The sequence below is a fragment of the Sander vitreus genome, chromosome 15 (assembly GCF_031162955.1).
Source record: "Sander vitreus isolate 19-12246 chromosome 15, sanVit1, whole genome shotgun sequence".
In the NCBI taxonomy this organism is placed as follows: Eukaryota; Metazoa; Chordata; class Actinopteri; order Perciformes; family Percidae; genus Sander; species Sander vitreus.
The window spans coordinates 16,934,169-16,950,242 of record NC_135869.1 but is presented as its reverse complement, the minus strand read 5'-3'; the positions used below and the strand labels follow the sequence as shown (position 1 = coordinate 16,950,242).

At 41.9% G+C, this 16,074-nt stretch overlaps 1 protein-coding gene across 2 annotated transcripts; it reads left to right on the top strand.

Annotated features, from left to right (window-relative positions):
* The first annotated feature begins 1,599 nt into the window (after positions 1-1,599).
* On the top strand, positions 1,600-13,700 carry cdc42ep4a (CDC42 effector protein (Rho GTPase binding) 4a). 2 transcript variants are annotated; one of them, XM_078269444.1, is made up of 2 exons: positions 1,600-1,870; positions 10,654-13,700. In XM_078269444.1, the coding sequence occupies exon 2, from the start codon at positions 10,762-10,764 to the stop codon at positions 11,806-11,808; it is 1,047 nt and encodes a 348-aa protein (XP_078125570.1). In that variant the 5' UTR covers positions 1,600-1,870; positions 10,654-10,761; the 3' UTR covers positions 11,809-13,700. The 2 variants fall into 2 exon arrangements, with proteins under 2 accessions (XP_078125570.1, XP_078125571.1); XM_078269445.1 differs by lacking the exon at positions 1,600-1,870 and adding an exon at positions 9,457-9,714.
* Positions 13,701-16,074: the final 2,374 nt, after the last annotated feature.

The window sequence follows — 16,074 nt, the reverse complement described above, 5'->3', positions numbered from 1 at the left end:
GTGTTCATTCAGCACAGCGAGATAATGTCCTGGAGAAATATCTAATTACAGACCAGCTGTATGTAGATGCAAGTTTTGTAGTAACCAAGTTTTTGCTGTGTTTGGAAGTGCATTCTCTGAAATTCTGTCTTAACCAGATTTCAATAACCAGGTTTGGCGAGAGAGAGAGAGAGAGAGAGAGAGAGAGAGAGAGAGAGAGAGAGAGAGATAGAGAGATAGAGAGAATGAGAGTCATTTTTTAGGAAACATCCTGTTAGCACACATTTAATATTCATTTTAAGTGTATGTCAGGCATTATAGAAGAGAGTTGTAAAATTGGGGCATGGGTATGTCAAAAAAGCAACTTATAAAATTTGAGTTCAGTCTGTTCCTGGACAAAAGGCCACTACAGTCAAATTCTCATCATAAAGTGTCCTGTTCTCCCATCAGCTGGTGGGACAGACCATACTGGGAACATAGCCAAAGGCAGGAAATAACTTCTCAAATGTATGTGATGGATATTGTCCATGCAACTCATTGCATTACAGAGATTTTCAAGAACAGCATGGATGAAAATGGCTGTAAAAGACAAAAGTGAATAGTCATTCTATCCAGGTAGTGTAGGAGCCTGGCTTTTGCCCTTTGCTAATTATCAACCGTTCTCACATTCCTTTCCCTTGAGCTCAGGGTGAATATGCAGCCTTGGGGTGTACTTTAGCTGCTTCCCACTCATTTCCATTGCAAAAGATACTAATGAGCGGTCACTGACCGCAGGCAGCTGATCAGCCTGGAATACACAAGGTCAAACAAATGGGTCAGTCACTCAAAAAGGTCTTCAGTGATCAAAGAATGTGAGAAGTTCATAAAAACTTTTGGACATCGTTCCTCAAACTATTTGACTAAAATTTGTTTAAACCTCATAATTGTACTTTAATCCCCGTATATAACATCCTGATTTGCCTTATCCTAATTGTCTGAAGAGAAGTGAATAATTGTCTACACAAAGAGATACATTGTTAGTAGGTCCTATATTAGCCTTGGTATTAGCTTGTGTATTCTGTTCTCCATGTAAAGTTAGTGAAGTGTATCACCGAGGTACACTGCATGCACCTCCTTGAAAATGTAATGTAGGGTACTGTAAGGAGGATATTATTTTATCCTACTTGCCTTGATACATCTGGTGTCTCACAAAGGATGACTATGCATGTTTTCCCTCTCACTGACAGCTTTGCATCATCAGCCAAGCCATTTCTAATATCACAAAGAGGAAGTGAAGGAGGAAAGATGCAGTACTTTGGTAGAAAGGATTACACTGTTATTTGCGTTATATAAACACAACCATTAATGCTGAATAATTCCTTGACTGGTGGAGAAGATGGGTTTAGAGCAAAACATTCTATGGTTTCCTTTTTTTAAATATTTCAATAGGCTATTAGCCCACTGAAACACCATGAAGTGGTTCAAGTGATAAATTAAAGGTTTTACTCTGATTTATTTTCCTGGTTTCTTTTTAGATTTCATGACACAGACCCGCCTTTAAGGCTGAAGGAAATGAGTGTGTCTGAGTGGCCCCATGCTGGCAGCCTGTGTCTTTAAGGAGCCATGTAAAGAGGGCGTGTTCAAACACACTACCGAGGCAGCAGCAGGCATTCTACCGAGTTATTGCGCTTCAGAGCAGCAGCGCTGGTTCTGAGGATGCGGTGACAACATCAGTAACAATTCTATAAAAAAAAAGAGAAATCTGTCTGTCTAACAGAGTTATTTGAATTTCCCGAGAGTTTGAGCTGAGCGATTTTTTTACGTCTCTGTTGTTTGATGAATGCGCCCCCATTGTCAACCTGCTGGGGGCCTAACAGTGAAGCAACACCGGCTTTATGAATGGGGATGCTCGGTAAGTGCGTGGTCTTCAATGTTTGTACTTGCACTTAAACTTCACCACATAAAATGTTTTTTTGTATTTGTTTATACAGAATAAATATGTATTTAACAAAGCTGCTTTATTTAGCGATTCAGTAGAGCGCACGGCAGCTGACGCTTTTGTGGTCAGCTACTTATTGTTCTCCTGCCATTGACCCACCCAGAATCACAGCTTTATTGTAATGCGAGTGAATGACTAGACTGATGAATGCAAGAGTGCTGTCAAATGGACACTTAGGAAGACGCATTTTTAGTCCGTAAAGCATTTATATGTGGTGTCGCAAGAATCGGGCTTATTTGTCTGCAGCCCCTAAGCAATAGGCTAATATACATGTCATCATCATATTCTCTTGTTTGGGAATGCTTTGTAGTTAGACTTGATGCATTCATTTCTTATTTTTTGCTTATTACCTTTTACCAAAGGACAACTTTCACAGGCCTCATATAAGAACAGATGTTGAGCAACATTAGGCCCAAAATGTGTTGCATGACATTTTGCTTTGCAGTGCATATTGCGTTAATTAATTAATTCTCTCTACTCAAACTTGGACTGGATCTTGGCTTTTACAAGACCTGATGACTAAAACTAAAATCACACTTTCTGCCCCATCATGCAGAGCACGTCTGTCCTGTTTGTCCAGTTCATTACCCACCTATCCCAGAGCATGTTTACTTGGCAAGGGTGTCATGATGGCATCTGATGAGCTCATTGACTGGGATAATAAGGTGATAGGCCTTAGGTATGTCGATATTCTTAGTTTTTGCAGGGTTGAATGTGACATTTGACCTGTCTCATCCAAAATCTGCAGAGGGCTTTGCGAAATGTTGAATTGTTCTGCCCAGATGCTGTGATGGATTTAGGTTGATGACCTAGCAAGCAAGCAAGCCCCATTGCCAAGATGTATGTGTCACAGGCTTAGCCTGTTTACTTTTTCCCCCAGAAGTGCCCCTGAAAATGCCTTCAGAACAGGCGACACATTTCTCAACCAGCCTGCACAGGTTCTGCTCCCATTACTTTCCTCTGTTTCTTAAATTACAAAGCATCTAATTGCCTGCAGGAGACACGTTTAGTGCCTGAAGGTGAAAGTTATCCTTCCGCCGTGTGGTGTTGGACACTGTGCCAACCACTCTGTTATTGGACACAGCACAGTGTAGACCGCATTTGCTGGCTCGCAGCCCAGGAAACACAACCTGCTCAGAATTTAGTTTCAAAAGTTAGCAAGTTTATGCGCCTCACTTTCATTTTGGAGATAATCAGTATTTTGAAATCCTTCTGCGGTGGTGTTGAAGTGCAACTTTAGTGTGTTATTTGTGGCCAGTGAGTGTATGGTCCTGCACCCATGTTTGAACATGTCGGCAGTTTGTGTGCTCATTTGTGGCAATGTGTGTGTCCTGTCCAGCCCCTTCACATTCCAGGAAATACCAATATAAACTGTTATTTTTTTTCTTCTGGAAAGCCTCTGTGGATGGTGATAGTAAACTGCTGAATTATTATGGAGGATGTGGCTGGTCTTATGAAGGATGTGTAGCATAAGTAACATGTTGGGTAGTTCTCACTGCTCTGAGTTACTACCACAGGCCTGCAAATGTTACATAAATCCCCATGCAGCTCAGTCGAAAATGTACTAGTTGTTAAAAACTTTTATTTTCTCAGTACACAGTTTATGGTTTGCTAGTTTGACTTGTGACATAAAACAACAGTTCCTTAGTACGCTACCATCTAACTTTTTTTTATAACCTTGTTGTCCAAACATCAAATTCTAAGGGCGTCTCATATTTCAGTGTGTGAATGCTGTGTTTGTTCCTGTGTCTTTTGTTTGGTGGCATTGTTTTCTGGTCTGATCTAGCATGCTTTGCATTGTGATCCGGTAGGCTGGGGTTGGTACTATAAACTGGAGGAAATGTTTATTGTTTCCTGCCGTCCTGTTTCCTTGTTGTAAATATTAGATGTAGATGATATCAGAGTAGCAGGCGACAATGACACTGCACAAATGTTATAATGGCTGACCAGAAGACATTTGTTGACAATAAAGTCAATTTTTGACTCTCCGTGAACCCTTTTTGGCTATTTGGTTTGTATTAATCCAATAATTGGATATTACATTCTGAGAGAGAATCCGTGCACAGTGCACTTATTATCTACTCAAGAGTGAGACTTTGGCAATGCGCAAGTCGAGTGGTTTCTTGGCAAAAAGAGCCCTCCACTGTTTGATAGCAGCTTATTTGGCTTTCCTCCTGCATGTGCATTTTGTTGCTTTTTGGTTGTTCTGACCCCTATAATTATGACACTCTCGCACTTTAAAGCAAGAGTCTCTGGATCCCATAATTTCCCTGCATTCTTTCCATTGAGGAGCACAGGTTTCCACTTGAGTGTTTCATAATGTAACCTCACTCCTTTTTTGCAGCTCTTAACAGACACCTGGTCGTTCTGTCCTCCTGGGTGACAATACGGACATCTGGGCCCAAGGCCAGGGCTACCATCAGCTGGGACACATCCATACTACTATGTTTTCATTTTTAAACGGCGTTTTGAAATAACTGGACTGGACATGCCTGTGCTTTCACATTGACTGTGGCAGTCCTCAACCGGTCTGATGAAAACTCAGGTCTTTTCATTCATTTTCAATGTGGGGAGTGCGTTTAGGCTGTGGCGGTGAGGGCTGCAGTGGGGAAGCCAAAAAAAGCAGCGGCAAAAAAGTTGAGACCGATTCAACTTTTGGAAAAACGCAACCCCACATCACTGCAGTGACCAATCATGTAACCGGAGATTAGACTTGTCAGTCGGTTTTGAGGCGGTGTGAGAGTCCCGTACAGGAAACATCATTGTCTCTATCGCTGCAACAAGAACGTTTTAAACCAATATGAGGGTTAGGGCTATTCGATTATGGAAATAAATATAATCACGGTTATTTCGGTCAATATTGAAATCACGATAATTTAACACGATTACTCGTTGACTTCTGGAAAGATGTTGCAATTATTGAACTTAAAAAACAGTGGAAAAAGTTAAATAAATCAACAGTAAAAAAACACATAACTGTGAAATTTGCCTTAATACTTTTCCTATTTAAACTTTATTTTTTCATTCAGAACACAAGAGAAAGATAATTGTGAAATATGAAGTCTACTTGTGCTACATCGGGGGCTTAAAGAACACAACAGGACATCGGACACATTTAAGTGACCCTCCATTTTAGGGGCTCGGAAACGACATAAACGCATATAAGATATATAAGATAAACGCGTAAAAGATATGCGTTTTTAAAAAATGTATTAGTGTGGGCGTAGCGTCAGCTATCTGCTGTGAAGAAGATCCGGTTGTGTTCATTTTCTTAAATTAATAAATTTCCCTTAACCTGCGGCGCCCCATGCACTAATACATGTTACATTTAGTTGTTGAACACACAGTTCATGACTGGCCTACGGCCCTGTAGGTTATTATAACTCTGTTGATGGAGATATGAGCTGTGTTTGTTTGGTTAGTCCATCAGTAATACAGTATGATGGAGGACGTGGAGGCCATGTTTACATTACCAGTGGTCAGGAAGGGCAGACTGAGTAGATTTCCGGAGAGATGGGAGGGTTTACTGCCTCATTTTCTCCCTGCCCTTCCTGTGGACGTACCCCTTAACACGCTAACACGTTTCTCCGTAAACCACTTCCATCATGTGTGGCTGTGCCTTTTGTAATCTTTTAAGGAGCAGTGTTCTAATTGTTGTGTTGAGGTTACTGGCGTCTGTCACTTATCTTAGTGGTAATTTGTAGATTCTTACAATTCTGTTTGCATACAGAATGCTGAGTGCTGAGATGTCATTTGTGGAGACAGGGGCAGTTAATAATGACCTAGATCTGTTCAGCAGTTTCAGCTGGAGGAGAATGAAAAAGCTGGGAAGGTTTTTAGCCATGTCTCATTACCGAAAACATAAAAAAAATAATGCTAATTGGTTATTTCTGGCGTGCTCTTGTGTTGATATCGCCAATGTCAACCTCCTCTCTGCTCATTCTCTCTGATTATGTTGAGATATACTCAAAATGCTGGAGTGGTGCCAATGTCTGCCCCACTCCATTTGCATACACAGATGACGTTGATGTCGAGCCAGGCTGGCTGCTATTTCAGTCGCATTTTTGTAACTTTTATTCCGATCAAAGACGATAGCACAGAGCAAAAATAGACAGTATTGTTGGTGTATAAAAAGGCATTGTAGATCTGTGAAAATGATGAGTATCAGTCTTGTATCCCACACAACACTTTTTCATTCGAGAGAGAGAGAGAGAGAGAGATATATCGATCTGTGTTGACTGTAAATCTAAAAGCGACGAGTCATCTCTCGGGTATCAGAGGTCAGCTGGTACACGTCGAGATGACTTGCTGAGGCATGTTCTCTGACAGGAACCCTTTCATTGGCTGTCGGGGCTCTTTTGAAAATATCTCTGCTCTGTCCTGGTCATCATCTGTCCTTCTGTTTAGCTTTTCTGAACTGCTCATCTAACTAATACAGACTTTTATAGTTGGTCTACTGATAATGCAGCTACAGCTCCGCACTGATTATTTTAACAGCCTGTTTAGTGTCATTCCGAGTTGCTTACCTCAAAACTTTCACTCATCTAAGGATAGCTACAGATTTAGTACTCATTGATATTGAATGCCAATTCAAAAACCTACAGGCACTTTTATCAGCAGGGAAGATCTAAACATTGATTGCATGCAATAGCTTAACAGATGCCTCACACCAGCTTTCCAGGTATGAGTGGGGATAGCAGAAACACTGGTATGTGAGTTTTTTTGCAGTCTGTGTTTGAGAAATACACACGCGCAGGCTTTTTATCTTCTCCTTCCTGTCCTCAGAGGCATCATTCGTGTTCATTTGTGGAGGGACTATATTGAGGTGTTTAATTCATATCCTTATGATTAAGAACATATGTCATTTTGGACTTACTGATTTGATTATATTTATATCTAAGGCTGCAACTAATAATTATTTTCATTATTAAATCGTCTATTTTCTCACTAATCGATTAGTTGTTTTGTCTATAAAATGCCAGAAAATAATGAAAAATGCCCATCACAGTTGCCCAGATCCCAAAGTGACGCCTTCAACTGTCTTGTTTTCTTCATAATTTCTTCAATCAACACTTCAAAATATTCTCTTTTTAAAAAAGTGTGAATCCTCACATTGGAAAAACTGTAACAACCATGTTTGCCATTTGGTGTGTGGTCGGGCAGGAGTACACTCATGATACCCTGTAGGTCAACAACTTGATCTGAAACAAAACACCACAAGCAAACGGGGTGCCACTTAGAGTGCCCTAAAATGGACCATTTAAGCAACTGCTAAATCTGGCTTTTATGCAAGTTTTACATTAGAGCTGTGTGTTTTCTCTCATTGCTGTGTTTATCTCAGAGGGCAGCATCAGCTTGATGTCTGTTGTTCCCTGTCTATATGATTGAGAGAATGTGATTTCCACCGTTTGTCCTCGGGCTGCTCCTTCCTAAATGAGATATTCAGCCCTGCTAGCTGAGTTGTAGGCAGATACCTATCTTCTAGAGGCCATTTGTCTGCTTAATTACTGGAACATGTGTGTGCTAGCCTATTACTAAACAATACCTATTGCTTGTGTTGCACTTAAACATATGGTAATGAATGAGAGTTTTCACTAATAAATGGGATGTTTGCAAATGGTATAATCATCAGAGTGATTTTACAGGCAGAGCAGTTTGAGATGTCAGAAGGACGGAGGAAATTACCGTCCCGGTTTTTCCACATAGATCTAGGTACATGTGGCCTCCCACCCCCCTAATGCCATTTCACCCTCAGGTCATGCGTTTATCCATCCAGGTCAGTGACTTCAAATGAGGCAGACAGAAAGCCACTGCAGCAGTCACCCTCTACCAGACAGTGGAATACACACTGGATGAGTTAAGCACAACGGCGATGCATCAGTACTCAATTAGGGAAATGTGTGTGTGTGTGTGTGGAGTCATAGGTTAAGCTTGTTTTTTTTACTTCCTGTGATGTAGCGTCTCTCTACAGTGTTTATGAATTACTGCAGCATTTCCTTTGAGATCCAAAATTCTCCCTAGTGAATATACACAGGTTACCGTCTGATTTAGTGCTCCCTTTTTTTTCTCCATTTCATTAAAAGAAACCATTTCTATTTACCTCCTTACTACGTTATTTCTGTCCTTTTTTCCTCGGAAGTAGTGGCTGTGTATTTTCCTTAGACCCAGTCTGCTAGGTATTTATACTGATAATTGTGTTTATGTGATCTGTAAACAGAGCTAGCATTACATTTCCCATGACATAAATACATTTGGGGGAATTGGGTTTGAATATCCTTTACCCAAACAGATGAGAGAGAAGTGAAGCAGCACTGGTTTGGAAACGTTCCCAGTGTGTTCAAGTTTATCACAGTGTGTATGCATGCATGCACTGCTGCTTTTTACTCGGCAGTTGAGAAATACCACATCAAGACTGGTCAGTCATCTTCAGAACCCTATGTCATTCAAAGGGCTCAAGGCCTGTAGGTCATTGTGGAGTATGTGTAAACGGTTTCCGATTTTGCTGTCAAAATGAAAAGATGTGGATGTGCCTCATTTGCTCGTCCTGTCCTACATTCTGTGTCTCCAGTCAGTTTATTGCTGCAGCCAGCCAGACCCTGAGTGTTGTGAAAGTCTGTTTATAAAGTCCATCCCCCTGTGACCCCGTAGTTCCCATGCTAACTGCTTCCTTCTCAGGCCCTTTTCCACTTTTTTCATTCACGTGTACACCCACACGTGCATGTACGCGTACACACACTTATACAAAGCTATATTTATAGCAGGGCTGTGAATCAGTTTTTAAGTAATTGCTAAAGGCCTGTTCTGGATCCTGGTTAGATTCATATGATGAACAATCTGCCTGGTGGTCTGTAACACATTTCTGCACCCATGTCCCTGCAATGGGCACTGTTGAGCTTTTCAGCTTGATCCTAGCCTGGGGGGTGAGTTGGAGGAGTGGGAGGCGCCTTCCTTGTTTCATCCGCTGGTTGTTTTTCCTTGCCTGTTTATGCCACCCAGAAGCTAACTAGTCAGAAAAAAACTTTGTTTTTTGGCTGGGTGTGAATTATTTCCCTCTCATTATTTCCCAAAAAAACAAATCATGCATGCAGCTTCAAAAATAAACATATTTCTGCTGTCCTTGTTTTGTGTGTTTTGGCACCAAACCATTTGGAGTTCATGGAAAGTTTTCACATTGCGTCTAAGTCTCAGTAAAAATGCTGCAATCCTCCATTTCCTTGTCTACAGCACTAGAACATCTGTATATTTTAATAAATTCCCTTTTTTAACAATAAAAATACACACAACATGGATGGATTAAATGAGTGAAAAATAGCAGACATCACATTAAAAGGATGTCTTGTATGAGCTCTTGGTTGACACAGAAGGCGGCCATGTGTTGCATGATTGTATGAAGCCTGAAGCCTTCCGCAGCCCCTGACAGGAAACACTGTTGCTTGCTTGCAGGAGGTTGTTTCCATGGAAACCAAAACAGGTGAGGGCATTAACAGGAAGAAGAGTAGAGGCTCAGCTGGCAAAGTCGGGGGGTTGAGACAGAAGAACGAGGTCAACGCACTTAAAAAGCCTGCCACACAAACAGCCGAAATCTCCCAACGGCACGTCTACCAAAAACAACTCTGACTTAAATATCTTTTGAAGGCTTGCCTGTAAGAAATCCAAAGTCAAGGTTAGGTCACTGTTTTAATCTCCCTGTGTTAGCGTGGACAAAAAAAGAAAGAGGCACTATGTGCAAGCCAGAGGTGCACACCTCAGACGGCAAGGTAAGCGTTTTCTTCAGATCTGCTTATGTGTAACCATAGACTTTCCACCACAAAACAGAGGTGCGTGTGTTCTGATGTCTGTCTGTAGAAACTGCTTGCACTTCATCTTTGAAGACCGCCACAACAGTGCTCTATTTTATGTGTATTTTATATGCTGGGATGTAACGCTAATGAGCTGCCCCTGTCCTCCAGTGCAGCACCTGCGGAAGCTGCAGTGACTAGCTGTCAGCCTGTGGTGAGGTTTCGTCTGTCTGGGCTGCATGTTTCAATAATGCAGAGACACATTTTCTATCAACTGTCAGTCACAAACCTCTAGGGACATAAACACTGTTGTCTAAGAAGAAGATGATGGCCAGAGACTTGTCTCTCATGTCCCTTATCACATTTTCATATACATTTGTCAAAACAATGCTTCGGTGACTGTTGAACAGCATAGTCAGTTGAGTGGGGAATTAGTATTCTGTATAATTGACTTTGTCTGTGACTACAAGATTAGCTTTTGGTCATATACTGATATCCGTGCAGTCAAAGTTGAGCTTTGCCGCAGAAAATCCCTGGCACCCCTCAACTATCCTGCTCCGATTCATATTGGTCTGTGGTTGATGTTTTGCTCTCTATTATAATTCTGCCGTTTTTAAAGCAGAATCCTGTGGTGTTCCCCATGTTTTATTTTTTTTTTTTTTCAGAGGTCATCTCACAGAGATGTTGGAGTGCTGCTTATCATTATGGAGTTGCATAATTGGTAGCTTCAGCTCTTGTAATTAGTGCATTTGAAATTCTTTGAAATGTTTTTATTTACTTGATGAAATTAAAGAGTCAAATGTGAATGTTCTACCCGATCGACTGTGAATGTTGTGCAGTACATGTATGTAGGTTACCCTTATATTAATTTATCAAGTAAATACATTTTGTGTAATTTATTCTGTTTTAATTTTTCAGGTTCCAAGGCTGACTGCAGTTGAGAAGCATCAATATTCACTCCAAGATCTCTAACAAGGATTATATTTGAAGATTTGGAAGCTCTTTGTGCATAACAAAACAGCCACCATGCCAATACTAAAACAGCTAGTGTCTGGCTCCTCCCAGACCAAGCGGCGCTCACGCATGGATCTGACCAGGGAGATGATCAGTGCTCCACTGGGCGACTTCCGCCACACCATGCATGTAGGCCGCAGTGGTGATGCGTTCGGAGACACCTCCTTTCTCAGCACCCGCTCAGGAGAACCTCCCCCTGAGACCAATTTCTTTCCCCGCTCTCCCCGGCCCGGCCTCCTGTCTCGCACTTTCAGGAGCAGCAAACGCTCCCAGTCGGTGACCAGAGTTGACGACAACACCCTGGTGAGTCCTGGTGGGTCACCCACCTATGTGAAGAATGCCATGTCTCTGCCCTTTCTCAATGATGAGGACAGAGGGGACAGTATGGTGGCTAAGAGTTTGTCATCGAGTCCTTTAAAGCAGCACAGTGAGGTGGATGGGAGAGGTGCAGCTTCAGCTGCTCACTTCCTGGAGCTGGAAGAGCGCAGCTTTGGGGAGCTGACTGAGCTTCCGGAGAGCTCCCACCACTACGGAGGTGGCATGAAGCATGCCGAGTCAGTAATGTCTTTTCATGTCGACCTGGGACCCTCCATGCTGGGTGACATCCTGGGGGTGATGGAGAAAGAGGATGACGATCTTGGCTACGAGGAGGGCAAGAGCAGCGAGGGCCGTGCCTCACCACCTCTCAGCACCCAGGGTGAGGAAGAAGATAGTATGGAGAGAGAAAAAGATGAGGATGCAGAAGAGGAGATGGAAGAAGAGGAAGAAGCTGCAGATCTTCAGCAGCAGGTCTCAATGCATCCAGCTAGCTCTGTAGATCTGGGGCCTGAGAACGGAGGGCCCTACACCCCAGAGTACACTCCCGAGACTCGGCCCAAACACTTGCAGCATCTAGACAGCTGCTCCATGTCTAGCTCTGGCTCTGCTGCCCTGGATGAGAAACCAAACAGCCAGACGTATGCGGGAGATACAGACAGCGCCACCTTCAGTGCCCCGCCAGAGGACGAGAGCAACTTCTCCTCTTTCTTGGAGGATGAAGACGATGAGATCCACGTATGAGACTATATGAAGTCTTAAAGGGCTCTAGAAGGTGTTTATGTGAAACTAGCAAGTCCTTTGACAATGTGGATTTGCACTTGAACAGGAATAAAGACCCTGTTGTCAGTTACTGTGGGAACGGGAGTGTGAAGAAGACGGAGGCCACTTACTTTGTAGGTCTACAAGAAGACAGTGACTGCTCCTTTTTGGAAAAGCCCAAACTCCATCTGTCAGAGCCTTACCCTACACTGTCTGTCAATCTGTCTCTACCTTTTGAACACTGAGGGAACTGACATGGAAGAGCAACCACTCTTTGAATATAGAACATTCCAGAAGTAAAAGGGGAGGACTGTTTCGAAAAAGAAACCTTTAGGAAAAGAAAAAACCCTTTCCATAACTGAAGCTCAGTTCACGCTTTCTCTTTCCTCTATTGATGCTTCACATGTGCTCATTTTGGTTCGCCTATCCTCGTCTTGTTGTGCTTTCTCTCACTGGCGTTGAGATATCATGATGGCTGGGCTGTCGCCACAGGATCACTGGTGGGTATCTTGTCACAATAAAGGGGGCTGTGTTTGTCACTAGAATGTGAATCCCTTCCTTGCGCCCCTTTTCATCTGAAAATATATTAAAGTGCCATAGATCTGTCAGTTTTCTCCCTTGTGTAACTCAGGGTCCTTGCGATGCTGCTTAAAGGCTGCCATTTCCTGCTGTAAAGCAGGACCACAACACACGAAACCAAAACTCTCTTCTGTTTTTAATTCACTGTGGGTGCCACACAGGCTTAGCCTCAGTGTAAATTAGAGAAAAGCAGCATTGTAAAGCTAATGGAGATGCATTGGCCTGCATTAATTATAAAGCATGGTGTTACTGCAGAAAGCCAGAGGTGTAAGTAGTAGTGTGTGGCACGCTGGAGAGGGATTGTAGAGTGTTTGTCTCTTTTTCAATGAACAGATTCTTTTGTTTTGTTCCAACCTAAAGCCATAATGATGATGCTTTTACAGATTCCGATAACTGACATGAATTGGCTATTTTCCTCTTACTAATCTGTTATTTCAAGTTGAAACTGAAAAGAGTTTGATAACCACTTCCTTCCTTGTTTTTGTACATCCGAGCAGCTGCAGTGGTGCAACTGAACTGTGTAAAAGATGTTAATCCTCGTTAGTCCATGGGCTGCCTTTATGTATAAAACAGTTTCCACTACTAGTCATGAAGATGGCTTTAGGGTATGTATTGTTGAAAATCGGTGCACCAGCAGGCACATTTAAACCAGACACTACTAGTATTTGGTGTTTAATACCTGTTTTTTTAATCTTTGAAAAAAAACGTTGCTATGTTTGTTATGTCTGTTTATAGAGTGGATGAAAAAGAAAGCCGCAGCCAGCAATGGCATTAAAGCATTAGAAAAAGATTGCTATTTCTGTGCAAGTTGATAGTGATTGCAGCGTGCCTGTATCTCTTGCATCATTAAAAGCCGTGGCCAGAAGTATTGGGGCTCAGTTGTGCTGATTGATTTCACTGCCTTAACTGAAACTGATGTGCCAAATCATAATTGTCTAGCCAAATATAATTTTACTTCACTTTTGAGAGAGCCTGTGAAATTTTCCTTCTCTGTATGGGTAATCACTGTTGAATTTAAGACTTAAGTTAGGTAAGGTAAAAAAAAATATCTAACATGTCAATCAAGCAGGAAAAGAATGAATTTGCTTAACTGGTTATTTATATTTCCAATCACTCAAACACTACAAAATATATTCAGGTTGTTTCTAGGGTTAACAATTTTGTGCAAATGGGAAGTTGTCTGTGTTGCCCTTTCTGTATATTGATGTATATTATGCCTTACTTCTTTACTGTTACCTTCTTTCTGCGTTATCTAAAATAACCTATATTTTTCAATAAAAGAAATCCTGAACATCTTTCCTGCTGCATATTTTATTGCCATGTTGTCTCCCTGCATCAAAAGGTAATGAAGTGGAAGTGCTACTCAATCAGCAGCATTAACCAAGGAATTCCTTGAGTGCCTTCTGTTTCCTGTCACTATTCTTTGGCTCTCCCAGAAGAGGAAGGAAGGAAGCAATCGAGGCCTAGTTGGATGTGTCTCTTAACTATTGGCTATACAAGCGGAGAATGCTGTGATGACGCATGAGTAAGAGAGTGTGTGCGTGTGAGAGAGAAGAGTCAAAATGTTTAAAAGCTCTCCTTCCTAATACCCTCATGACAGCTGTATTCTCACTAGAGATCTAGAAGGGGTAAAAGATGGATGGAGGAAGGAAAAGTTTATTGTTTATGGAGAACTGTAGTCATAAACGGTGATGACAGGTAATTCTTCTCGCCCTCCTGTTTGGAGGACAGATGGGTCTGGCAGTCGCATAAGACCAGGATCCCTCTCATCATCACAGGCTCATAACTGTTCTGTCACTTTTGATTTTACAGACCACGCTTTGGCTTTTCACACTAGTGAACTACTCACGGCTCGGTCAAAGTTCAGTGCACTGCACAGTTCAAGGTCTCACTCATATCCTTCCACATTAAAACTGCATGATGAAAATACTGCTCCATTCTTCTTTGGTGTCCTTTATTTCTCCATTCAATCTTTCATCTCCACTTCTGGGGGTCTTTAATCTCCTTCCACTTTCAGTTTTTCTCAGTCACATTATACCAGCATCCAATCTGCCAGAGGGCTAGAAAAAGTCATTATGCTTACACTTGTGGTAAAAACAGGCCATTTATATTGATTGTTGTGGTCAATACAAACCAATGGAGCTATTGATCCTACTTTCTCTTTCTGTACAAAGTCATTATTCTTTTTAGACGTTAGATTTTTTTTATTTTATTTTTTACTTGGTTCTTTGAGAAGGAAAGACTGCACCTTCACTAGTCACCACTTTTGCATTGGTTTTGAATAGTCTTGTTTTGTTTTTCAATAATCCCTTTTAACTTAATGATGTAACAACTCACTTTGTCTTAATGTTGTTATATACTGCCATCTAGTGGTTGTGTGGGGCTCACATCTGGTGATGGGTGTGTCAGTGAAATTGCTGGTTTGACTTCGGGGTTGTAAATTAATCTTTTTTTAATATCTTCCTATCAGCCTGCACCCCAAAACATATTGATTGATGAGTTTTATTTAATTGTATTCATTTTTCCGTGCTATGCCCACATTTTCCTCACATTTGAACTTGATACCGGAGACGGCAGATTTGTTCAGGAGGCTCAGCTCACCTCCCTCCTCCATAGAAAGTCATTGTAATTTGAGTCTGCCTTGCAGCTGTTTCTCTCTCTCAAACACCAGTTTCTCATCTGCTTCAGAGGCTGTCAAATGTCACTTCCCTTTGGTTTCTAACTCACTTTGAAAATCATATTTTCTTCCTCGAGCCACCAATGGGAGGCGCTCATTGCCTTAAGGTTTATTATGTCTGGGCCCACAACCTTTTTCCGCCAAATTCCATCAGCAGACTTGCAACTCTTCCAGGAGGCCAACGGCTGAAATCTGGAAAGCATTAAACAACCTGCTGGTGGAGGGGACTGGGGAGGGGAAGGTGGGGGAGGCAGATGAAGGAGGGAGAGAGGGGAAGTAAAAAGTGGGGGATGGGGGAGAAAAGAAACAGAATACAAAATTGTTCATATACCGCCCTTTGCCTGGCTCTGCTCCCTTTCCCCTCCCACACACACACACACAAACAGCATGTGAGCTCCCCCCAAAAAATTCAGACCACTCCCCAAGCAGCTACAGCATTTTTCTTTTATGTTTGCAGCAGTATTTTGCTCCTCTTTTTTTAATGGGTCATAAACAAACACTCATTTCTGCTGTGTACTTCTGCACTGAAGAGGATGGGAGGGTGTGTGTGTGTGTGTGTGTGTGTGTGTGTGTGTGTGTGTGTGTGTGTGTGAATGATTCTGTGGAGTTTGCTGGCACAGAACTAGAAAGTGATTGCCATGGTCGACAGCCCCAATTGTGCGTTTGTGGTCAGCCGTGAGAATGAAAATAACTGGCATCCTTTCCCATGCTTTGATACACATATCTCTGACCATATGTATGTAGAGTATCTGGGAGGACGTACTGTACCCCAGTGAGAAGGCCCGCCCTTAAGAACATGTATAGAATCTGGACTGTGCCAAGTTACGTTTTTAAGCAGTCAAGCAAGATCTTACAAGGAGTCAGATCTGTATTTACTGTTACATGTCGGTGCATACATTGATGTTTTTATTAAAAATGAATCTTGCCCTTCATTCTTTGAAGATAACGTTTGACTGTATTTCAAATGCTATTATCATTGATGACCATCATGT

Coding starts and splice junctions, on each gene's coding strand:
- cdc42ep4a (XM_078269444.1), top strand. CDS start 10,762: ATGCCAATACTAAAACAGCTAGTGTCTGGCTCCTCCCAGACCAAGCGG.